Source organism: Phalangium opilio, unplaced genomic scaffold (assembly GCF_054372755.1).
Source record: "Phalangium opilio isolate 3A_F unplaced genomic scaffold, DU_Popi_V2 ptg000054l_1, whole genome shotgun sequence".
Lineage (NCBI taxonomy): Eukaryota > Metazoa > Arthropoda > Arachnida > Opiliones > Phalangiidae > Phalangium > Phalangium opilio.
Genome location: NW_028324173.1, coordinates 60,595 through 86,076, shown reverse-complemented (window position 1 = coordinate 86,076; position 25,482 = coordinate 60,595). Strand labels below are relative to the sequence as shown.

Below are 25,482 nucleotides of genomic sequence, written 5' to 3'. Positions count from 1 at the left end.
AAACTCACGCGAGTATACACGCGCGAGTCTAGCGCGCTAGAAGGCTGGCGGCACACTTAAATGACCTAATTAACTCTCCATATTTCGGTGGGTTAACTACTCCCGCGGGATTCATTTAGAACTTGTCCCCTCTCTTAGTACTGATGATTTTCTGCTAGCCTTCAGACGGATCATATCTAGGAGGGGTGTTCCACAAATTATATACACAGACAATGCAAAAATTAAAAAAAAAGAAAACTCAGATTTAAAAATCATTTGACAAAACATGAAACTGGACCAGTTAAAAGAATTCTTCGGAAGACATGGAATTGAAAGAGCTGTTTGGTATGGTGAATGTTGGGAGTGCCTTGTGAGGTCCACCAAAACCTGCCTTAAAAAGTGCTTATGTAAAGCTTTTTTGAGCTATACAGAGTTAGAGACCGTACTTATAGAATCCGAAGCGCTATTAAATAGTCAACCTATCACCTATAATTACAATGACCAAAATGAACCAATTCCTCTCACGCCCGCTGAATTCCTTGTTGGGCTTAGATTAAATTCACTGTCACTGTCACCGTTAACTTTTAAAATAAAAGAAAGTGTACCAACCTCGCGACAAAAACTGAAAAAAGATTCAAATATCGTGAAATTACGATTGAGAAAATATGGAAGCTCTGGCGCCATGACTATATAATGGAGCTTAGATCAGCCCACCAATCCAAAACCGTTAAGAATTAAACGCATGAAGTTTTCATAATGATGTCAACTAAACACGAACATTATTATAAATCCTTTCAACACTGTGGCAAAAACTAAATATAACTCGCCTCAAACATTAGTCATGATCGAACCAAACTTTATGCAAGGTTAAAGAATATAATAAATTTGATCTTAGGAATTACATGAATATTAAGCTATTCGTAACCCAGCTCTCTTGAAATTAAAATTCTTTGGCTACAAAAGTTTGATTTCTAGTCATCTTTGACTTCCTTAAAAAATGTTACAAAGCCGATGTGTTAATTCAAGTGTACTTTACTCTGTTTTTTCAGCATTATGATGACATAACTAATGACTTGATGAAGAAGTTTCAAGATAGGGATACTTTTATCCAAAATAAAATTGCGACCATTGTCTTCCTGCTTTGTAATGATAATCATCAAAGGCTCGAGGTAAGTTTCGAATCGTAATCTTGATTGAAATTTTGCGATAATCGTAATTGGCGATCGATTTTTTGCGATAATCGTAATTGGCGATCGATATTTTTGCGATGATTGTAATTGCGACCAAAATTTGGCGATAATGGTAAATCGCCATCGAAATTGGCCATAATAGTAACAAATAGCAGTTTACAAAAACGGACAATTAAATTATAATGCTCCTTCAAACTTGCCTATCTTATAATAATTAAATTTAAATGTAAATGATCCTGATTAGGAACTGAAAGCTAATTCGCATACTGAGAAAACCATTCGGAAACTGTTAGAAACCGTTTCCCGCAAATCCTCATTCAAATTGAAAGCCTGTAAAGGGATAATGGACGACCACACAGGCTGCTCATGCGCAGAAAAGAAAACCAAAATGAGACGAAGAAGATCCATAATGAGTCAAATTCACCGACCAGAGTTTTCTAGCCCTATTGTAGCTCTACAACATTTGGTCAACTTGTTATAGTTTCTTTAAATTCCCTTTAGTTTGTTTTTAATTTCAATTTTTTCAAAAAAATAAAATTTGATTGTTCGTGATATTTTCATATAAAACACTACCATATTAAATTGAATATTTTGCTACAACAGTTGTCTTATTTATTTTGTCATATGAACTTTCAGTTTTAAACCCCAAAAGGGTTGGGAAGTTTGGCAGTCTGGAGATGCACCCAAAATACTCCTCAGGGGCAAGCTCAAATTCTTCACAACCGGGCACTGGACCGATTAGTTCTGGCTTGTATTTCTCAAACGCTGGCATTTGCGTAAATTCATGACCCTTTATCATCCCTAAAGAAGTACAGGACCATTAAATAAAGTTGGACTGGATTGGAGATACGACGCGTGGTTTTTTTATGGCAGAACCTCTAGCGCCACGGCGCGACAAATATTTAAACTTTTTTGACTCGCGTTTCCACGTCTCTTACCTGCTGCGAGAACCTTCAAGTCAATGGGTTCTTTTAAATAATTGGATTGAATTACTGGAGGTTGCCGAGGATTATTTGATTGCAGCGTAATGGTGCCTCTTGATTTAACGTGCAAATTGGCCGGTATAATTGAAAAGCAAGGAACGTCACGAAATTGTTCGAAATAGTCGCTGGCCTATGGGGTGGAAATATGGATAAAGTGAAATCCTATTGGTTAAAACAGGAATACATCATGACCCCATGCATCGTATGTTAATTTTGTGGGTATACCGGGCTTAAGAACTTAGTACACGTCATGTGACGCCTCCTAATTCTGATTGCATCTTTCTAACTGTGATTTCATTGGTTGGTATCAAGGTCAGGGGGCAAGGTATAACACGCACCGAGATATATTATTCAAGAGGTAAAATTCGTCGTACATAATGATTAGTCTAGATAGCTCCTCCCACAAAGTCCGCCTAGATGCGTTGAGTGAAAATGGAGTCAGCTAAAACATTTGGAGTGCACAAAGCTACTAAACCGAAACACATACGTGATAAAAAGTTCCTAGCTCATCATAATTCTATTAGCGCTGCTTAACTATTTGCCAAGGCGTATGCGCTGGTGGATTTTGTCCCACGTCAAGACAATCAAGGTTTCTGGGTTGATTGCTTATACTTAACAGTTATAGAATTGACCCTACCACGGTGCGATTCCCATCTGAAGTTTGATGAGCGGGAGAGCAAACAGAAATGATGTCATGATCCGGGGAAGAATCATGTTTCATGACTAAAGTATTAAAAGTATACAAAGTGTCATTTTTCTTCTATTATCCCCTTCTGATGACACCAATTCTTTGGGAATAGTATCTAGACTGACATGGGTTTCCACCCTGTATATTAGATTTTAAAGAAATTATCCTACATCTTTTTCCAACGTCATTAAGTCCATCAAATTATTCACGGGAGAGAAGAAATATTGCATATCTTTGTCATCTCCGGGTAGAGTTTCGTGCCGGGTTTTATAGTAGCCATTTACTTCGATCAGTCCAGGCGTTGACGTTGGGCCCTTCAAGACTGCGGTGTCCTGGTTACTCTGCATACTTTGGCCATGATACGGACTCACTCCCGACAATTGAGGTGATCAATTTGGTCAATCAATGCGAGAAGAGGGGGGACAAACTAATCATTGGCTGGGACGCCAATGCTCATCACATCACGTGGGGCAGTTCTGACTGCAACAGGAGAGGTGATGATCTACTTGAATATTTAGTTGGTTGTAAACTCTATATTCTCAATCAAAACAATGAACCATCTTTTGTTACATCTAATAGATGGGAGGTAATTGACCTCACGCTAGTCACAGAAAACCTCGCGTCTTCCGTGTCTAACTGGCATGTGTCTAATGAGCCGTCTCTTTCGGATCATAGGCACATCTGCTTCAATGTCGCGACTACTTCTGTCCCGTTGGGGACGGAGATACGCAATCCAAAACTGACCAATTGGGCCGGCTATAGGAAAGACCTAATCCTACGCTACGGAGATGGTCACACCCCTAAACTTACTTCACCTAAGGGTCTTGATAGGGCTGCTGGTGACTTACCGTGCTCCATCATTGAGTCGTTTCACCGTAACTGCCCACTTAAGACCGTTAACTGCTCGAGGCTTGTCCCTTGGTGGAACGCGGATCTCAGCCGGCTTCGGAAATACACGCGCAGGCTCTTTAACAAAGCCAAGGGCACGGGTGACTGGACTGGATATAGGCAGTCCTTTAATACCTACAACAGGGCTTTTAGAGCTGCTAAGAAGGACTCCTGGCGGACCTTCTGTGAGCAAGTCTCCAATGTCCCTGCCTGCTTTTGCAGGCGGGCTAAGACTACATCATCTCTCCGTTATGCAAGATCTCTAGACTTTGTATGCCTTTTGAATGGAAAAGCTCTAAGGTCATCTTTATTCATAACCCTGGGAAATGTTGCTATCTCGAGGCGAAGGCATTCAGACCCATATGCCTGACCTCCTCTATCAAAATTCTAGAGAGGGTGCTCGCTATCCAGTGGCAGGCGGGGTGGATGTTGGCGAACCGGTGGCAGGCGAAGTGGGTGGTGGCTATCCGGTGGCAGGCAGAGAGGGTGCTGGCTATCCGGTGGCAGGCGTAGTAGGTGTTGGCGATCCGGTGGCAGGAAGAGAGGGTGCTGGCTATCCGGTGGCAGGCGTAGTGGGTGTTGGCGATCCGGTGGCAGGCGGAGTGGGTGTTGACGATCCGGTGGCAGGCGGAGTGGGTGTTGGCGATCCGGTGGCAGGCGTAGTGGGTGTTGGCGATCCGGTGGCAGGCGGAGTGGGTGTTGGCGATCCGGTGGCAGGCGCATAGGGTGCTGGCTATCCGGTGGCAGACGAAGAGGGTGGTGGCTATCCGGTGGCAGACGAAGAGGGTGGTGGCTATCCGGTGGCAGACGAAGAGTTTGCTGGCTATCCGGTGGCAGACGAAGAGGGTGCTGGCTATCCGGTGGCAGACAGAAGAGGGTGCTGGCTATCCGGTGGCAGACGAAGAGGGTTCTGGCTATCCGGTGGCAGACAGAAGAGGATGCTGGCTATCCGGTGGCAGGCGAAGAGAGGGTGCTGGCGATTATCAGAAATAAATTACTTTATACGAAGTTCACTTCTCCCTACCTCGCGCCGGCCATCATCTATGAAGTATTTTTACAGGCTAGAAACGGTACCGTTCCTCCCGAACAGCGAGGCAGAGAGGTGAAAATAAAAACACTAGCGTCGCATAGTGAGAAAAAAGTGCTTTTCTTACAATCGTATCATGGTTGTATCGTATGTAGCGGTTTCTCACTTGCGCGAAATACAGTTGAATCCCGCCGTTTCTAGGAAACGTCAGATTATCTTGGCAGTGGCCATTTATCACAGTTCTCTCTCGAGAGGAAAAATGTTTCTCTTCGCGACTAGCGCGCGTCGGGAGGGGGAAAAATTCACACCTCTTCACTCTTGCATAGTTTTTTTTCCGATTTCTCTTCATAGATGATGCCCACGGTACTAACCATTATTGAAGTGAACTTCGTATAAGGTAATATATTTCTGCTTTAAGTTTACTAAGTAAACCTTGCTTTTAAGTCGCCAAGGTGATTTCCCCTTTTTTGGGTAGGTCGGAAAGTTTTTGGGGGTAAGCCCCATCCTACTAATATTTTTCCCAAGCGACTCTAGTTTCTCATTTGGAAGCTTGTATTTTCATCTTGGGTGGTTTTTACCAACAGTACCTTTTCATTCACTTCCATACACTTTCACTTTCCCCTTACGTCATTGGTATTTTTGGGGGATGGAAAGGCACTAAAGGGGTTTTAGAAATGCTCCAAATGAAAAACTTTAAGCCTGGGTTTTTACATTTTTAACAGAAAATAATTCCACCAATACTTATACACTTTTGATATTACAATATATTTAACACCATCTCACCTCCCTTATCTCTGATCAAACTATCATATTTGGCGAAACTATCAATTCTTCCAGCTATATTTTAGGCTGGCATTAAGTTATTAGATAGATTTTTTCCCTCTCAACAAGTCATAGATGGTCAAACTATCAAATCTTCCTTCAATATGTTAGATTGGCTCTCATTGTTAGACAGATTTTTTGCCTATCAAATCAAATTGAAATCTTTAGAAACGACTAAATTAATCGATTATTTAATTTCCGGACTTTAAATTTGATTGTTTTCCATCAAATTCATTTGGTCTCTACCTAATTTTATTCTGTTTAATCGATTCCTGATATTTCCTGATTTTGTAGAATTTCTAATATTTTCATATATTCATATAATTTGCATAATCTCATTTCTCAAGTTTGACTTTTAACCGTCTATAGTTCAAAAGCTGCTATCCAAACTTTTTCAAATTATTCGCCCTTGATTTAATCTAAACCATCTACTACAAACGGTTAACTAATAATAATTAAAGGCAAAAATTGCAATTAAAAACTCTGGGTAATAAAAATCAGAAAATCTACACTTTAATTTATCTACTTGTACGTTTGGATGATTTCGTGGAATCGTTCTTCCTCCTCGAGTAGTCGTTCACGTCAGTGACAGCACGGAGCTTCTATATACAAGAAGCCCCGTCTTCACAGTTTGAACTGTTGAACCATCGTTTATTTTATTTTTAGCCACATCGTATGATGAACATCTACGATGTGTGGTGGCCTGTTGTTGGCGGTGAAGGTGGTGGTGTTGGTGTTAGTGTTGGTGGTGGTGGTGGTGGTGGTGGTGGTGGTGGTGGTGGCGGCGTCGTCGTCGTGAAAGAGAACTGCCTTAGACAGTATAAAATTTTTCGATCGTCATTGAAGGGAGAGTGAATGGGAGAGAGTTGTGGTGAGGTGATATTTTTCGTTCGTCTACTTAAAAGGAAGGAAATTATGATGGTTAGGTTAAGCTATGTACCCTCCCTTAAAAATTCCTCTTACCCGTCGACAATAAGAGTTTCACACTCCCCTATTTTAACATTCAAAGAAATCGAGGGAAATTTTGAAAGCAAAAGCAAGTATTCACAAAAATATATTTATTAACATGAATATATATGTGTATCATTAGCCTTTCTATCATGTTATTCAGGGATGGGAGGGACCTTTCTATTACATACGCGTTTAACGTCATCGCGGTAGCCAATCAAAATCGAGACATCTGGAAGTTCGAACAGCAGACGACCAGTTTAACAAAATTGTATGAGGGATACAATTTTCGGTTGGGTTCACCAAACTGCGTCAACTGAATTTTAAAAATGATCGCCGATACGTGAATAAATATCTCAACACGATGTCCGAAAGTGATATTGATCTTTTAAAGGAAATTATAAAAAGTGCCTGCAATGTTTTTCCTAATCTGAAACTGAAAACTGTTGGTAAAGTGCTAAGCCTTGGCCATTATGAAAATGAATGTAACGGTTGAAAGTAAACTACTAACATTTTAAATCGTGAGAATTGATGATGCTGGTTTTTCCCTGCTGTTGGAGTTAAATTAATGCGGTAGTTGCTCAATTTACAAGCATAATTAGCCTTCCGCGTGACAAGAGCTTTAGCTTTAAAAACAAACCGCCGGAAATTCTCTGACGTCACTCAAACTAAGCCCCTCCCATCCCTGAACATGTAGTTTAACTAGTCAATGCAGATATATATTCATGTTAATAAATAAATTCATGGTATTCATTGACGTTCTTTTTAGAATGGTCTTAAGGCACCGGGATAGTACAATTATTGCGTGTTTTCCCGAATGTTTTCCCTTTCAAACTCTTCTGACCATAAGTTCATGTTAGAAATTTAGAAGAAGCAATAAGTGTGCATCGGTATAAGGCTATGTTGTAAACTCATCGAGGGGATAATCACTAAAACTATCTGTTCTTCGATTCGCCGGAATATCACAATTACGGCATAAGTAAGTTTATACGGGTAATAATTCTATCACCGTTTAGGGTAACTAGGGCATCGAGGGGCTATTCACTCTGATTTTATGCACGGTCAATTATTTAAGCATTGTAAAAGATAGCGCTATTCACTCATTAGGGTAGGGTATAGAGGGGCTATTCACTCGTACGTTGTGGCTACTATTACGAGCCCTTGGGTCGCCTTGTTATTTATTTATTTGAGAGGGTTATAACGATCACCAAGTACAGAATCTTCTTATAGAATAAACCTACGCTTGCTAACGTTCAAATACATTAAAAACTTCGATATCATTCAAAAAACGACTTATCTTTCTAGAAATTTTCATAACTATCAAAATTGCCTATCAAAGATTAGTTCATAATCTTTTTAAATTGAAATCAGAAAACAGATGTCGCCAAATAAAATCAATATATTTCTCAAGGAATAATGCCTATCATTTTTTATGATTTCTAAAAGATGGGGTTAGTAGTCAGATCACGTTGAAAATCGATATTTTTCTCTAGAAGATTTCAACGAATCAATGAGTCATATCAACTTTGAGTGCACTTTCTAAGCTATCAAACTCAATCGATCATTATAATTCAAATTTTTCTTGAAAATAACTATCAAAATTGATACTTTGATTGGGGCAGATTTAGTTTTCTATCGTATCAAGTGGTAAAACTATCAAATGATATGATAGTGCCCAACTATGGACCCGGCAAGTCCAGTTTTCCACTACGAACACATGGACTCGCAACCTAAAAATCAGGACTCGCACACCTCCGGTAAAAAACTATTTAATTTTTAAAAATATTTAAAACGGTAAGTTAAGAGTTTTGAAGCATAAATTGTCCCACTTCACGAATTTTTTCTTTATATTTCTTCAATTCCTCATTTTTCATCTCTAACTGCAAAAATATCAAAATGAGCCTATTCAATTTATACTTCTAACTTGACAATTCCGCGGAGAAAATATAAACTAAGACCATTCAACACGAATGGACTAGAATGGAGATACGGCCGGGAGGCGCGTGGTTCTTTTAGGGCAGCGCCTCTCTAGCGCCGCCACCCCGCGACCAATATTGAAACTTGTTCTATTTTGTCAATTTTATGTTGATGAGCGCACCTAAGACCATAAGAGCTATCTCAGAAGCCTTAGTGTGACGTCACTCATAGAACCAAAGCGGTAAAAAAAACATGGCCGCCGCTCACTGAAGAAACTAATCCCTGGACGTTTCACCTAGGCACTGACGTCACAACTGAGACACGAGGCGTGGTTCATTCATGGCAGCTCCTTTCAAGCGTCACGCCCCGACCAATATTGAAATTTTTTCGACTCAAACCACACAGCCATAAGGCTTACGAGTCGAATAAAATTTCGGGACTCTCCCGCTAGGGGCGACGACAGGCCATGCCAATAGAAGAACGGGGTCCGTTTTAGCTTATAATTTGTTCAGTTCATCCGTGTTCAATGGTCTTAGATATAAACAACCGAAACATATCAACTTACTTTCTGTTGTAGATTATTAATCTTTGAAGTAAGGCCTGTTAAAAAAATAGAGGCGGTTACGCTAAATAATTTATAACCTTGAGTATTTAAGAATCTCCTTTTTTGACTTACTTTTGATTGATTTGTCCTTAACTCCGTTTTGCTTACCGAATTGTCTGCCCACATTTTCAAGCCTGACAAAGTACATAAATACTATTAAGGCGCCAAAAAAAACCCTATGCTAATTTAAAATCACTTTTTTAGAAGCATTTCTACGCATGACCATGCAGTGGCATGACACTGTATCGTTGCGTGTTACTAATTTTTACCATAAGTTCGTAAGATACGTTACAAACTGGAGTTTGTCATGAAGTGACGCGGGTCATAGATTCTCGTAAAGCGACGCCTGGTGAGGCGCTGCTATCATAGGCTTAGTAATGCTGACTAAAGCTAGATTCCCACTCGACGGAAAACCCGGAAGAAAGGGTTTCGACCAAAAAATCTTTACGCCCGGCGAAATTGCCGTTTGGCCGGGTGTAAGTGGTGTTCTATTTTTTTCTGTGTCGCAGCCAATCAAATTATTCCACAGACTACGCCATAAATTTCAAGAGCGCACACGTACGCGAGATAGATTTATAGCCGCCATTTTTTTGTGGTTGACTAAGGCTTATCGGAAAAATGCCTTCAAGAAAGAAAAATGAAACTAATGGAAATAAAATAGATTAGAGGTTAATAACGAAGACTTTATTGAGGAAGTTAGAAAATATCCCTTCTGGTACGTTCTACGCGACAAGGGGGGAGAAAGATACCAATTCAGAGTGCAAAATAGAAACCTCTCAAATCTGTCACGTGACCCAAAACTATCTTCCACCAAACTCAAAATTCAGTCGTAGTGTGAACGGTCTAACGCCGGAAGTTAAAATCCCTGACTTTTCCCCCATTTTTTCATATCCCTGACTTATCCAGGTTCTGTTCGAACCCTGAGACTGACTTAAAACCTTTCTATAATCTACAATTATGTCCATACAAACTTACTGAGTTTCAAGCTCTTCAATATGGGAATCTTTAATTTGTATTTCTCGGGCTTGCGCCCTGAATTCTTCGCGTAACATGGAACTTTGGTCCTCAAGCGAGGCGCGCTTTCCAATACTATCTTGTAGTTCATGGATTAAACGTGCCATCTAGAATTAAGAAAAACGAAGTATATGGTTGAACTGGATAGTGAACTCCGTGCTGACGTCCCCTTAGAATAGAAATCGATAGTAGAGAGTTGAGGGTATAGATAATTTTCAATGAAAAAACACGAGCGGCTCCGAGACCGTGGCGCGTCTTCCATCTATCCAGTCGCTCCCGGATTGATCGCAACCGCTCCGACACGAGAAAGTCTGATGACGTCACAAAACCGCTCTGAAAATACTTTCGTCTTTCATTGGGAGCAACTAGATCAGTTCCTCCGAGGTAAAGCGATGACGGAGCGATCTCCGAGCGCTCTCGGTCGATCCCATTGGAAAACGTTATAACACGCACCACGAGACGAGCAGACAACTCGGAAAATATAGAACATAAGTGATCTCGAGAGCGAAAGAAGAATTTTTTCCACTCAGTAGTTCAAGCCAATAAAAGGACAGTAAAGTCATTCGGTAGTCAACACTTATCTCACTCACACCAATGGAGATAGTTGGGAAACTCACCTCAGCGCTGCTTTGCACTTGCTGCGAAGAGTACCTCGCGAGTAATTTCATTTGATCTTTAAGCGCAAGTTCCAAACTAAAATACGCTTTCGTGAGCGTTTCCTTTTCAAGCTGAAATCAAATAGAATCCACTTAGAAAGGACTTCAGACTGAAGTATTTTTTCTTTCACGTTCAACTCCTAGCACATACGAGTGGGATCGACTAATCTGCTGAATGTCTGAACGTCTGAACTGCTGAAAATAGTAGAATTCCTACTATAAAATTCTCCCATCCTACCAAACCGTAAACTGTCTGAACCTTTTTGACTATTTTGCTGAAATGCCGAATTCTGAACAGTGAACATTGAAATTAAAGTAAGAGATCGTCTGAACCTTTTTGACTATTTTGCTGAAATGCCGAATTCTGAACAGTGAACATTGAAATTAAAGTAAGAGATCGTCTGAACCTTTTTGACTATTTTGCTGAAATGCCGAAATCTGAACCGAAATTAATGTAAGATAGAGACCGTCTGAACTTTTTTGACTAATTTGCTGAAATGCCGAATTCTGAACCGTGAATTTTGAAAATGAAGTAGAATGGAGACCGTCTGAAGTTTTTGACTATTTTGCTGAAATGCTGAATTCTGAACCGTGAACTTTGAAATTAATGTAAGATAGAGACCGTCTGAACTTTTTTAACTAATTTTCTAAAATGCCGAATTCTGAACCGTGAATTTTGAAAATGAAGTAGAATGGAGACCGTCTGAACTTTTTTGACTATTTTGCTGAAATGCCGAATTCTGAACCGTGAATTTTGAAAATGAAATAGAATGGAGACCGTCTGAACTTTTTTGACTAATTTGCTGAAATGCCGAATTCTGAACCGTGAATTTTGAAAATGAAGTAGAATGGAGACCGTCTGAACGTTTTTGACTATTTTGCTGAAATGCTGAATTCTGAACCGTGAACTTTGAAATTAATGTAAGATAGAGACCGTCTGAACTTTTTTAACTAATTTTCTGAAATGCCGAATTCTGAACCGTGAATTTTGAAAATGAAGTAGAATGGAGACCGTCTGAACTTTTTTGACTATTTTGCTGAAATGCCGAATTCTGAACCGTGAATTTTGAAAATGAAATAGAATGGAGACCGTCTGAAGTTTTTGACTATTTTGCTGAAATGCTGAATTCTGAACCGTGAACTTTGAAATTAATGTAAGATAGAGACCGTCTGAACTTTTTTAACTAATTTTCTAAAATGCCGAATTCTGAACCGTGAATTTTGAAAATGAAGTAGAATGGAGACCGTCTGAACTTTTTTGACTATTTTGCTGAAATGCCGAATTCTGAACCGTGAATTTTGAAAATGAAATATAATGGAGACCGTCTGAACTTTTTTGACTAATTTGCTGAAATGCCGAATTCTGAACCGTGAATTTTGAAAATGAAGTAGAATGGAGACCGTCTGAACGTTTTTGACTATTTTGCTGAAATGCTGAATTCTGAACCGTGAACTTTGAAATTAATGTAAGATAGAGACCGTCTGAACTTTTTTAACTAATTTTCTGAAATGCCGAATTCTGAACCGTGAATTTTGAAAATGAAGTAGAATGGAGACCGTCTGAACTTTTTTGACTATTTTGCTGAAATGCCGAATTCTGAACCGTGAATTTTGAAAATGAAATAGAATGGAGACCGTCTGAACTTTTTTGACTAATTTGCTGAAATGCCGAATTCTGAACCGTGAATTTTGAAAATGAAGTAGAATGGAGACCGTCTGAACGTTTTTGACAACTTTGCTGAAATGCCGAATTCTGAACCGAAATTAATGTAAGATAGAGACTGTCTGAACTTTTTTGACTTTTTTGCTGAAATAACGAATTCTGAACCGAAATTAATGTAAGATAGAGACCGTCTGAACTTTTTTGACTATTTTGCTGAAATGCCGAATTCTGAACCGAAATTAATGTAAGATAGAGACCGTCTGAACTTTTTTGACTATTTTGCTGAAATGCCGAATTCTGAACCGAAATTAATGTAAGATAGAGACCGTCTGAACGTTTTTGACTATTTTGCTGAAATGCTGAATTCTGAACCGTGAATTTTGAAAATGAAGTAGAATGGAGACCGTCTGAACTTTTTCGACTATTTTGCTGAAATGCCGAATTCTGAACCGAAATTAATGTAAGACAGAGACCGTCTGAACTTTTTTGACTATTTTGCTGAAATGCCGAATTCTGAACCGAAATTAATGTAAGACAGAGACCGTCTGAACTTTTTTGACTATTTTGCTGAAATGCCGAATTCTGAACCGAAATTAATGTAAAATGGAGACCGTCTGAACTTTTTTGACCTTTTTTTCTGAAATGCTGAATTCTGAACCGTGAACTTTGAAATTAATGTAAGATAGAGACCGTCTGAACTTTTTTGACTATTTCGCTGAAATGCTGAATTCTGAACCGTGAATTTTGAAAATGTAGTAAAATGGAGACCGTCTGAACTTTTTTGACTATTTTGCTGAAATGCCGAATTCTGAACCGAAATTAATTTAAGACAGAGACCGTCTGAACATTTTTGACTATTTTGCTGAAATGCTGAATTCTGAACCGTGAACTTGAAATTAATGTAAGATAGAGACCGTCTGAACTTTTTTGACTATTTTGCTGAAATGCCGAATTCTGAACCGTGAACTTTGAAATTAATGTAAGATAGAGACCGTCTGAACTTTTTTGACTATTTTGTTGAAATGCCGAATTCTGAACCGAAATTAATGTAAAATGGAGACCGTCTGAACTTTTTTGACTATTTTGCTGAAATGCTGAATTCTGAACCGTGAACTTTGAAATTAATGTAAGATAGAGACCCTCTGAACTTTTTTGACTATTTTGCTGAAATGCTGAATTCTGAACCGTGAATTTTGAAAATGAAATAAAATGGAGACCGTCTGAACTTTTTTGACTATTTTGCTGAAATGCCGAAATCTGAACCGAAATTAATGTAAGACAGAGACCGTCTGAACTTTTTGACTATTTTGCTGAAATGCCGAATTCTGAACCGAAATTAATGTAAAATGGAGACCGTCTGAACTTTTTTGACTATTTTGCTGAAATGCCGAATTCTGAACCGAAATTAATGTAAGATAGAGACCGTCTGAACTTTTTTGACTATTTTGCTGAAATGCCGAATTCTGAACCGAAATTAATGTAAGATAGAGACCGTCTGAACGTTTTTGACTATTTTGCTGAAATGCTGAATTCTGAACCGTGAATTTTGAAAATGAAGTAGAATGGAGACCGTCTGAACTTTTTCGACTATTTTGCTGAAATGCCGAATTCTGAACCGAAATTAATGTAAGACAGAGACCGTCTGAACTTTTTTGACTATTTTGCTGAAATGCCGAATTCTGAACCGAAATTAATGTAAGACAGAGACCGTCTGAACTTTTTTGACTATTTTGCTGAAATGCCGAATTCTGAACCGAAATTAATGTAAAATGGAGACCGTCTGAACTTTTTTGACCTTTTTTTCTGAAATGCTGAATTCTGAACCGTGAACTTTGAAATTAATGTAAGATAGAGACCGTCTGAACTTTTTTGACTATTTCGCTGAAATGCTGAATTCTGAACCGTGAATTTTGAAAATGTAGTAAAATGGAGACCGTCTGAACTTTTTTGACTATTTTGCTGAAATGCCGAATTCTGAACCGAAATTAATTTAAGACAGAGACCGTCTGAACATTTTTGACTATTTTGCTGAAATGCTGAATTCTGAACCGTGAACTTGAAATTAATGTAAGATAGAGACCGTCTGAACTTTTTTGACTATTTTGCTGAAATGCCGAATTCTGAACCGTGAACTTTGAAATTAATGTAAGATAGAGACCGTCTGAACTTTTTTGACTATTTTGTTGAAATGCCGAATTCTGAACCGAAATTAATGTAAAATGGAGACCGTCTGAACTTTTTTGACTATTTTGCTGAAATGCTGAATTCTGAACCGTGAACTTTGAAATTAATGTAAGATAGAGACCCTCTGAACTTTTTTGACTATTTTGCTGAAATGCTGAATTCTGAACCGTGAATTTTGAAAATGAAATAAAATGGAGACCGTCTGAACTTTTTTGACTATTTTGCTGAAATGCCGAAATCTGAACCGAAATTAATGTAAGACAGAGACCGTCTGAACTTTTTGACTATTTTGCTGAAATGCCGAATTCTGAACCGAAATTAATGTAAAATGGAGACCGTCTGAACTTTTTGACTATTTTGCTGAAATGCTAAATTCTGAGCCGTGAACTTTGAAATTAATGTAAGATAGAGACCTTCTGAACTTTTTTGACTATTTTGCTGAAATGCTGAATTCTGAACCGAAATTAATGTAAGATAGAGACCGTCTGAACCTTTTTGACTATTTTGCTGAAATGCCGAATTCTGAACCGAAATTAATGTGAGAAAGAGACCGTCTGAACGTTTTTGACTATTTTGCGGAAATGCTGAATTCTGAACCGTGAAATTTGAAATTAATGTAAGATAGAGACCGTCTGAACTTTTTTAACTATTTAACATTAAAATCTTTTCGTGTTTTTCGCTTAATATTCACAGAAATTTAGAAAATTATTGTGGAAACTTTATTTTTTTATTATTTTCTGTCGAATAATGTAATTTACATTTTTTAAGAAGATTTAAAAAATTACGATTATTGTTTTATACACAATAATGTTACAGCATCGTTGTATAATCTTAATAGTTCAATTTAATTTATACATAGTGCAGCGTCTACAAATAAAATAATCCTCGTTTTTACATAACGGTTGACCTGTGCATTGAATATGGTTCCAAAGTCTGCACTGCACACAAAAGATAACAGTGTCAGTGTCGTACTGTTCTGTTTCGAAATCGCACTCCGGATTTTCGCTTTGAGACCACTCCTTTACATTTAATTTCCGGTCGAAAATTCTATTACGTCTAACGTCTTCCAGAGAAATGTTTTTGGTTGTAGTGTCGTTCATGAAGGATATAATTTGGTTTTGGTGCAACCTGAAATTTCGTGGTACTCGTTTCTTTTTATCGTAATTTTTATCTGTAAAGTTGTAACTTTTTGAAGTCTCAAAAATTCGGTTCAACCAGAACCTCAATAATTTTGAGTTACTCCATATTTTTTTATCAACATATTTTCCACTAAATAGCATATAAGCATTTAAACATAAAAGCACACCACAGTCATGTGAATTGTTTTGACTTGCAAAATTTCTAGCCATAACTAATTTCCACTCCATGGGATCGAACTTAATATTCGCAACAAATAATGCTGTAGCTGCTAAAGACAGTAACCTTTTGAACTCATCTTTTCTAATGTTCGCCGATATACTTTCCCACATGCTGTCAATCAAGTATATTATTTTCTTATTGAGAGAAATAACCCCAAGAAGCCAATGTAGCCCTTTATCTAATGGTTGCGTGTTTATAATCACAATTATACAGTCTCTATTTAGGGCTGTAGTTCTACAGAAATAGTTCGCAGCACTATTAAGAGAAAGCCTAGATACAGCAGTGTATTCGTATGATGGGAAAAACAGCACCGAATCTTCAAGTCCAAATGATACAATCATGTAAGAGACAAGAGAGTTCTGAACTTCATCATCTACCCATTTTCCTGGTTGTAGAGATAAATTGATGGCTTTAAAGTTTTTTGGAACGCAAATTTCCTCAGATATATTCAAAAAAGGATCAGCTAGAGTGGATTTGTTTAAACAAATGAAAACCATTAGAATTATTATTTAATAGTTTTTAACAAAAATTGTCTCAGGGGAAAATGATAGAAGCATCCCACTATGAAGCGACTTTTGATTAGACCCACTTATTATAACAAGTTTTAAATAATTACTTGGGGTCAACTCCGGCTGTAGTTCATTTATACTAGTCTTTTCCATGGTGCAAGAAAGTAATGAATTCAGTTCTCTATTATCGTCTATTACGTTTGGCGTAATAGAGAGATTTCCTTTCAAAACCATTTCTAAATATTAAGAAAGATGAGAGCAATTTAATACAGTTAGTTTATGTATAACTTTTCGAGTTTCCAAATTGCCATTGATGTTTGGTTTTTCTGCTAGGATTTTGGTCTAAATACATGCAGTCGACCTTTTCTACCATTTAATTTATGAGCGGAAAAATGTGCGCCTGTTTTTTTTTCATTAAAAACCGGATAAATTGCTGCCTTTTCCAAAATATTGGTTCATTTTACAAATTATTGCTACTTAGCTAGTTTATTGGCCTCTCTTATAATTTGACTACCCTATAAGGAGGCGCTCTTTTAGGCACTCGTATTTCCGGAACTTTACCTCTTTCCTGGTCATCTTTAGACAAATCTCGATGTTCATTTTCATTACAATGTTGACGATAATTTGACTCATAATTTTCATCCCATTCGACATTTTCTGACGAGTCTCGATGTTCCTTAGATTTTTGATTTTTAGCCAAATCTCGACCTTCATTCGGTTGGTCATCTTTAGAGGATTCTCGATCTTTATCCCATTGTACATTTTCAACAAGATGAGGGCATTCATCCAACTGTTCATTCCGTTGGTTTTTTTCATTCAAATCTCGATTTTCATGGAAATTTTCAAACTTTTCAGACACTTTAGTGCTTATCTTCGTGCATTCATTTTCATCTTTATGTGAAGCGGAATTGTCATGTGCAGCTGTACTATCGTTAGTATCCAAATCACTTTGGCTATAAAAATGTTCAAATCCATCTGTATCCTCACTTAGTTGGGATAATGCATATGTTGAATCAGGAGCTGGTGTTACAAATGGGTATATATCATCTGGTTTGGGTGCCTTTCTACCCGTTCTTCCTTTATAACATCTAGCTTTTTTTATCATTGGTCTTATATTATACTTTAAGGCGTCTTTTTGAGGATTTCCAACAATAGAGTAGATGGCTTGTCTGTGGAAACAACGGCCAGTGCTTAAACAAGAACAACTATACTCCTGGTAATTATCAGGTTTATTTAACGTATAAACTTTACCGGTGAAAGGGTCAGTTGCGATCAATGTTTTTGAAGTCATGTTCACTGAAATAAGGTTTTCCCTGCACATTATTCGGGACATAATTTTTACCCTTGACAAATAATTTTCTTTGTCATCCTTAAAAATGTTATCCTTTGGATATTGAATGCTATCCTTAATTTTTCTTTTTATCTTGTTTCTTGAGTGCAACACTAAGTTAGGCAACTCAACAGGAAATCCTTTCTCTTTGTCAGTTGCCAGCTTTAATGTAAGGTTACCATGATCATGGTACGCATCAAGGAAATCTTGAAGAAAATTTAGCTGCATTTCATAGAAGTGAAGAGCGAGTAAATCTATTGGGAGCTCCTTGAAAGATGCATCACTTTTAACCATTTTATTCAAACTTTCACTTGAATTGTTTGTTGGGATGTCAAATTCAAAAGCTTTAAAGTGCTTATAGACGAATTTCGCTGCATGCTTTACTATATCTAATTTTAAATGCTTGTCAAAATAGTCTTTAAATTCAGCAGACCATGTATCACTAAAGCACTTAAGTTTTTCGGAAAAATCTTCTTCAGAATCTAGATCCAGTAGACATCGCACTTCTCTGACAAGAGCAACTGTGTCATCTTTAGTTCTACCTACTGATTCCTTAATCCATTGTTTGACGTCAGATATCACGTGGTTGTGGCAGTACAACAGGTTAGCATTTGGAAAAGAACCGAGTATTGCATTTGTTATAGCCTTTTCACGATCAACGCAAATTGGTATATTATTTTCAATCAGTCCTAGGTTAGGTAGTTTTTCTTTCACAATTTTAACGAAGAGAGAATGTATTCTCTCTAATTTTCTGTCATGAATCATGGCAAAGGGAAAGAATATTGGATTTTCTTCCATCATCGTGTTTCTAATAACTATAGCAGTGACGTATGCGTCTGCACAATTGAATGTAGTGTCCATTGTTAATAGTTGAGTGTGCGATTTATCATCATTACATCTTTCGAGAATATAATTTGAAAGTTCGATCAGACTAGGAACGCCAATTACAATTATAGTGTCAGGTACAAATTGAATATGATGAAGGAAATTTCCAAATTCTTTGTTTCTGGAAACTTCAATGAGAGAAAAATATTCACAGGGACGAATTGCATTTTCTCTTGATATCTTTTGTTTTACATTCGCCACTTGCTTTTTATTTCTTGGTTTCAAAACTTTGTTTCTTTCTCGACCATCATCACTTTTAATCATGCCAAAATAAATTTTTTTAGGAGGTAAATCGTTTTCTTCACATTTTCCCTTGATCATGGACTTCACCAGAGCAGTGTTCCTTACGTAACCTTTATGCTTTTTCTTTGAGTTTCCGTGTGCCCGATCTTCATATACGCTTTCATCACCGAGATAATGAATAAGAACGCAGGGGAGTCTGGTGTTTTAGATGTAACACTTTGATAGACATATTTTCGGAAATTAAGAAATCCTTTCTTAGGTGCCGGTTCCGACATCTTTTAATAAGTTTTAACCACCGGGTTTTCGTTGTTATGTAATCCTTGATAATTTCCCCTATTGCGGAATCCAAAGTATTGATCACATAGGTAGTCCTTGTCCTTGGAACTTTTGCATCGGTAGAGGTATACCTCCCCAGCTTTAGGTTTAACTGGAGGTTCGGTCAAAACATATTTCTTTCTTTTCCCGGATTCAACTTTGTGCAGTATCGCGTAAACCTTTCCGAGATCGAACTGTTTATCTTTTTTTCTATAGACGATGTTAGACATTGGTCATCGATTGCCCGAATCTTTCAAATATAATTCATAAAAGTGTGGCCACTCTTTCAACCCTTTCTAAAAATATCCATACGTCTGCCAAACCAAAAAAAAACATAAATAAAAACCCATCACAATGATAAGAAACAAAGGAATGGTTTCTAAGATAGAAGACAAGTCAAGCTTGACTATTAATGAAATTCTTCGTGATTAGGGCTTAGTTAAGGATGAAATTCAATAAGCACACATAATAATAATAATGTGTAATCGGGTTTGCGTGGGTTTTTGAAAGACAATTTTCGTGTTTAAAATGTCTATTCTAGGACCTTTTTTTTCCGGTTGGGGGTGACGAGCTAGGGCTCAAAAAGCCTTACAGCTCCGTGAATATAAAGTGCAATTAAGTAATTAAAAGCCTAGATACTGTCTCAGTTTGGACTTAAGAACAGGGAGAGATCTGACCGCTACAATTTCTGAAGGGAGGGAGTTCCAAATAGGGATCGACCGACGGAAAAAAGAGTGCTTCAGTTGGTCTTTGCGGGCATATTGGTGAAATAATTTCCGACTGTGACCCCTTGTGGGAGCATCAAAGGGAGGGGGGGGGGTGAAATAACTTTGCGTAGGGGAAGTTAAGCTTTTGAATAAGCCCAGAAGGTCAAAAGGTACGGTGGGTTTTTAATGAAAACTTGCCTATAAAAGTTCATGAATGAACGTCATTTTGTACACCCACACAAACGGTTACAAAAATAAGTTTTTATAAGTTATATACATGAGATATCTAAACATTAAAGTTCACATGTGATGACCATAGATCGAGTTTAGTCATCATTGATCAATCAAGTCTATCATAAAATATGCATAACTTCTAACATCCATACTAAAAACATTCAGCTTACCTAAATAAAATTTTAAATGACTCGCAAATGATGATTATGTTCTCTCTCACATTAATAATCTCGCTAATAGCAAAAACGGATTTATGGGATAAGAACGTCGGATCGTACCTTTAGCCTCTAGTACCATCCTCGCATACTTTTATTGAGAAACTTCGTCTGCTTATATTTTGACTCCACCCACAAATTCGATCTCTAGAAGTAGCTATATACAGAATTTGTGGGTGGAGTCAAAATATAAGCAGACGAATTTTCTCAATAAAGTATGCGAGGATGGGGAGTGAATTCGCTAACTCCGACGTTTTTATCCCATAAATCCGTTTTTGCTAATAGCAGTTTCTCTTAGTTTAATGAACCTAAAACAAACTAAAACTAAAACCATACATAATAAAATATATATATCGCGAGATTGTAAATATGGCGGCTGAAGTATGGAGGTGAAAAACCGAGTTATCTAGGCCTACTAGCAGGGCCGGAAATAAGCACAGGACACTGGACATTGCCCAATAAAATTTTAACATGTCCCATAATTTTTCTAAAAACTAAGAGGGTCACTGGACATTTTGACCAATAAATTTTCCAAAGTTTTGATAGTTTGACTATGAAGATGCAACACTGTTTTTGCACACTCCAGTGGACAATGTCCTATAATTTTTCCAGTCAAAGGGGGCGTCATTGGACACTTGTCCTATAAGAAATTTCCCTTATTTCCGGCCCTGCCTACTAGAGGCTATTGTGCCACCTCCAACGTAGTCTGCTCTCTACACATTGGAGGTAAGCAGATTAGTAGCAGTCTAGAGTAGAACCGCCAACGTAGTCTGCTCTCTACACATTGGAGGTAACTCTAGAGTATAACCGCAAACGTAGTGTGCTCACTAGGCTCAAAGGAGATTCAGGACACGAACCTTGGACTCAGGACAGTTTACTGTATCACTTTCAAAGGAGTATGCACTCTAGAAATTGATGGAGCTGTGTTCAATTCTATGTGCCTTTCAGTAGTAAAATTCTTTATTTCTCGTCCTGGTATAGGGAGCAGTAACCTTGAAACTTACATTGCCCACTGATTTGAAGGTTTTTGAGCGCGATGAGAGAACACTGTTAATGGGAAAGTTGGAATTATCTCGGTCCCTTTCAAGGTAAGTTTGTAATAATTTCTTCTCGTAATAACACACAATTGCACAATTGATTGAATGAAAACAACATTTTATTTCGTTTTCGCCATAATAATCCACCTTATTCTCTATCGCCGGAAGTTAGGGTTAACAAAGGGGATTCGGGGGGGAAAGCAAAGGGTCGTTATCTGCTTAAGTCGTGAATCGGATGCTACAGTGAGGAAAATTACAATTCCGTGTATTTCCGTTTGTTTAAAACGTTTTAATGCTATTAAACGTGACAGAAATAATTTATTATTGGAAAAATTATTGAAAAGCTGAGGTATGTAACTTATTTGACGGTAAATCTTAATTACAATAATAAAATGCAAATGAAAAAGTTTTTAAAATATACTCTCGTTTTACCGTCCGCTTTCAATAATTTTTCCAATAAATTATTTCTGTCACGTTTAATCGCATTAAAAACGTTCAAAACAAACGGAAATTCACGGAATTGTAATTTTCCCTACTGTAGCAGCCGATTCACAGCTTAAGCAGACGACGACCCTTTGATTCCCCCCCCCCGAATCCCCTTTGTTAACCCTAACTTCTTGCGATAGGGAAAAGGGAATAAGGTGGATTGAAACAAATTTATTTAGTACGAAAAACCTATGTAGATTTAGTTTATGGTAAAACCCACTTGAGTTCATACATTTACCGCTGAGAGGTAGGATTGCACTTTATCTAGCTAACTCAAGTAACAGTGGTTTCTGACTAATTAGACCATGGGCAGTTCGAAAAAATAGTCATACTATTATTGGCCCGCCGCAAGTAATTTTTAAAAATGTTTCAAAATTTTAAAATTACATGTATTTACCACAATAGAATAAACACATTATGAACTCAATCTTTGATAATATGCCGGGGGGGCAACTAAATGAACTTCAAGGACTGGCGACAGAAGTACAGCTATGGTATTTTTAGGACATACAGAATTTACCAAAACCATTCATTTTTGGTAAAGTAATCTGAGAAATTTCCAAATTATTGGGTGAAGAAAAATTTAGAAATTCCAAAATTAAGGAAAAGGAGAATATAAGCGGGAAGTTGCGAAAATTACATTAGCGATATTTTAGTTTCTAAAAAAAGCATTAAATCAATATTTTGGGAAAAGGCACTAATTGGTTTTTAAGTAACTAGGCTTTCTCAACTAAAATTTGCCTTTTCAAAAATTTTTATACTCAAATAAAATGAGACCTTTTCTGAAATTTTTCTCAATTAAAATCCACCTTTTCCAGAATTTAGATGCTTACTTCATTTACAACTCAAATAAAATGAGACCTTTTCCTAATTTTTTTCTCAATTAAAATCCACCTTTTCAAATATTATTAGCATAAATTTCATAATTTTTGTAGATTCTGCTTTTCTTAGTGAGATCTAGAATAAGCTATAACACTATTTTCGTCGCTAGTCCATTTGGTAAGATCGAACTCGCATGCAGACGACGGAGGTAGGTTTTTCTCTAATTCTCGGGGGTTACGGAAAATACATGCAATTTTAAAATATTCCAGATTTTTTAAAAAATACTTACGGCAGGCCAATAATTTTTCAACTATTTTTTTTCGAACTCTCCGTGGTCTAATTAGTTAGTTGAGTTAGTTTGATAAAGTGCAATCCTACCGCAATGGTAACAATATAATTATCTTGTTATGGTCACACGTTGTTTTGATAATAATCTCACTTATGTGCCGCTTTTTTGCGTTCTATACTGGCTAGTCTGGAGGATTTGTAAAATAATCATGCAAATTTACAAGAAAGCATTAAATTGCAATTATATTTAAAGCAGTAATTCCAAACGTTTCAAAGCAATCTTTAGAAATGGAAATATTTAAAATCTAGGCTCAAAGTTTTTCTCTTTGTTTATAAATTATTCTTTAAACGCTTGTGAAGTAGTAAAATGACTTCCTTTTACACATCTTTGGCGTGCCAGGTGGTTTACAATAGGGCATGGTTCATTTAAAGTTAACAGATATTCATTTAAAAAACAGTTTTTGGTCACAGCTAACTCGTATTAGAGAAAGATAGTTTTGTGTTTTTAAAAGACAAAAATTCACTTTTTAAATTCAATTTAATGAGGAACCTTTCACCAAGATCCTATTAATTTAAAACCTGGTGCACCCAAACAATGTATTCTGCTATTCGAAATGAATGGGAATTATTTCTTTCCCCTTCTGCATCATAATTATGTAAGAGGTCACATCTGTCGCATTTGAGATACGGAATGCGTTCAATCTTTAACTGAGTTAGGCTTAATAAACTCATATTATACCAAGCGTTAAGGCTCGTTTACAACAAGGCGCAAAGTAGAGGCTGAAGATGAATGTCGAGGCAAAACGTCGACTCAATTCTCGCGCCAGAAACTAGGCATCGGCGGCCCGCTTGTTCTTTCCGCGTCTCTTTCTCGCTTATCGTTTACAAGCGAGCTCGAAGAGAGTAGGGGCGCTGCGTACGTGGTCGTCAGGGATTCGCGAAAACGTGATGGAAAATGGCGTCAACAGTGGTTAAGTTGCTTCTTATTAAAAAGAAATTATTGCTTTTGAGAAAGATGAGGAGGAATAAGTTACGTAACATTAATCCGAAAATGAAACGTCGTTGGTGGGTGCATCCAATTTGGAGAAAACAGAAGGCTATTTTCACACCCTGGTAAGTTAAGCATCATGATAAGGCTTAAAATGCATTTGAATATTTCCAGTTGTTTCACTAACTATATTTGCAGCTTCAAAAAATGAGATGCTGTGACCATGCCTATTTCAAAAATTTCACCCGCATGGCACCACATTTATTTGATGAATTGGTGCAATTATTAAATAACCGTCTTGAAAGATTTCCATTTTCCAGAGAGCCTCTTTCACCCGCTCATCGCTTGGCTATCACTCTGCGGTATTATTATATTTCTGTGATTTATGACATTGGTAAATAATTAATTTGTGGTTTAGATTCCTGGCAACAGGCGATAGCTTGATGAGCATTGCATATGGATTTAGAATTGGAAAAGCAACGGCTCATGTAGTTATTAAAGATACGTGTGAAGCATTGTGGGATATTCTTCAGCCACTATATCTCAAAGTACATTGTGTTGTAACTGTTGTTTTGTGAAAACTGTAGAAAACGGTTAATAATAATATGCACATTTTATATTCGTAAATGTCAGGCTCCAACAAAAAAAATATGGGAAGACGCAGCCCACGAATTTGGACGCCAATGGCAGTACCCAAATTGTTGCGGTGCTGTTGATGGTAAGCACGTGGTAATAAAACAACCATCAAACAGTGGCTCCATGTTTTACAATTACAAGGTAAGAACTGAAGTATATAAAGAGGTAATTGCTACATTTACAAATGTGTTGAATAGGGTACAAATTCTGTAGTCCTTATGGCTGTTGTGGACGCGGAATACAAATTCCTCGCGGTTGACATTGGTGGCTTTGGATCTAGTTCTGATGGAGGCATTTTTAAAGCTTCAGCAATTGGCTCTGCTCTAGAAAAGAAAACCCTGAACTTACCATCGCCGTCAAAATTACCCCGTACTAATATTTCTGCGCCGTTTGTTTTTCTTGGAGATGAAGCCTTCCAATTACAAGAGAATTTTTTAAGGCCTTATTCGTCTAAGGAATTAAATTCCAAATCAAGAGTTTTTAATTATCGTTTGAGTAGAGCCAGGTAAATATTTCATAGAATAGGTGATAAATTTTCACGACACAAAGTGCTTCGCCGTCAGTTTTGGTTCAAATATTGAGTGAACCAATAATAAATGAAATTGATATTTGTGTAATTTATGTTTTCAGGCGTTGCAGCGAGAACGCTTTTGGCATTTTGGGTGCGAGATGGAGAATATTCCAGCGTACCATAGGTCATGCTCCCGAAAATGTAGATAGAATAATCAAGGCGACGGTGGTGCTTCACAACTTTCTTATATCAAAAGAGAAACACCTGAAAAAATCCCAAAAGGTGTACTGTCCTTCTGGCTATGCCGACTACACAGATAGCTTTGGGAATTATAGATATGGAAATTGGAATGAA

The 25,482-nt window shown here is 37.4% G+C and overlaps 2 protein-coding genes across 2 annotated transcripts; both read left to right on the top strand.

The window, feature by feature from the left end:
* The first annotated feature begins 888 nt into the window (after nt 1–888).
* Nucleotides 889–1,673, top strand: LOC149668668 (uncharacterized). Its single transcript, XM_089840494.1, has 2 exons — nt 889–1,148; nt 1,414–1,673. The coding sequence occupies exons 1-2, from the start codon at nt 1,056–1,058 to the stop codon at nt 1,648–1,650; spliced, it is 330 nt and encodes a 109-aa protein (XP_089696620.1). The 5' UTR covers nt 889–1,055; the 3' UTR covers nt 1,651–1,673.
* A 22,557-nt stretch (nt 1,674–24,230) lies between these two features.
* Nucleotides 24,231–24,830, top strand: LOC149668667 (uncharacterized). Its single transcript, XM_089840419.1, has 3 exons — nt 24,231–24,343; nt 24,400–24,529; nt 24,615–24,830. Exons 1-3 carry the CDS (start codon nt 24,231–24,233, stop codon nt 24,828–24,830), a joined length of 459 nt encoding a protein of 152 aa, XP_089696545.1.
* The last annotated feature ends 652 nt before the right edge of the window (nt 24,831–25,482 follow it).

Bases quoted from the DNA above. Each gene is read 5' to 3' on its own strand.
- LOC149668668 (XM_089840494.1), top strand. From the start codon at position 1,056: ATGAAGAAGTTTCAAGATAGGGATACTTTTATCCAAAATAAAATTGCG. The intron at 1,149-1,413 runs GTAAGTTTCGAA...GATCCTGATTAG, and splicing joins ATAATCATCAAAGGCTCGAG to GAACTGAAAGCTAATTCGCA.
- LOC149668667 (XM_089840419.1), top strand. From the start codon at position 24,231: ATGGCACCACATTTATTTGATGAATTGGTGCAATTATTAAATAACCGT. The intron at 24,344-24,399 runs GTATTATTATAT...TTTGTGGTTTAG, and splicing joins CGCTTGGCTATCACTCTGCG to ATTCCTGGCAACAGGCGATA. The intron at 24,530-24,614 runs GTACATTGTGTT...CGTAAATGTCAG, and splicing joins TTCAGCCACTATATCTCAAA to GCTCCAACAAAAAAAATATG.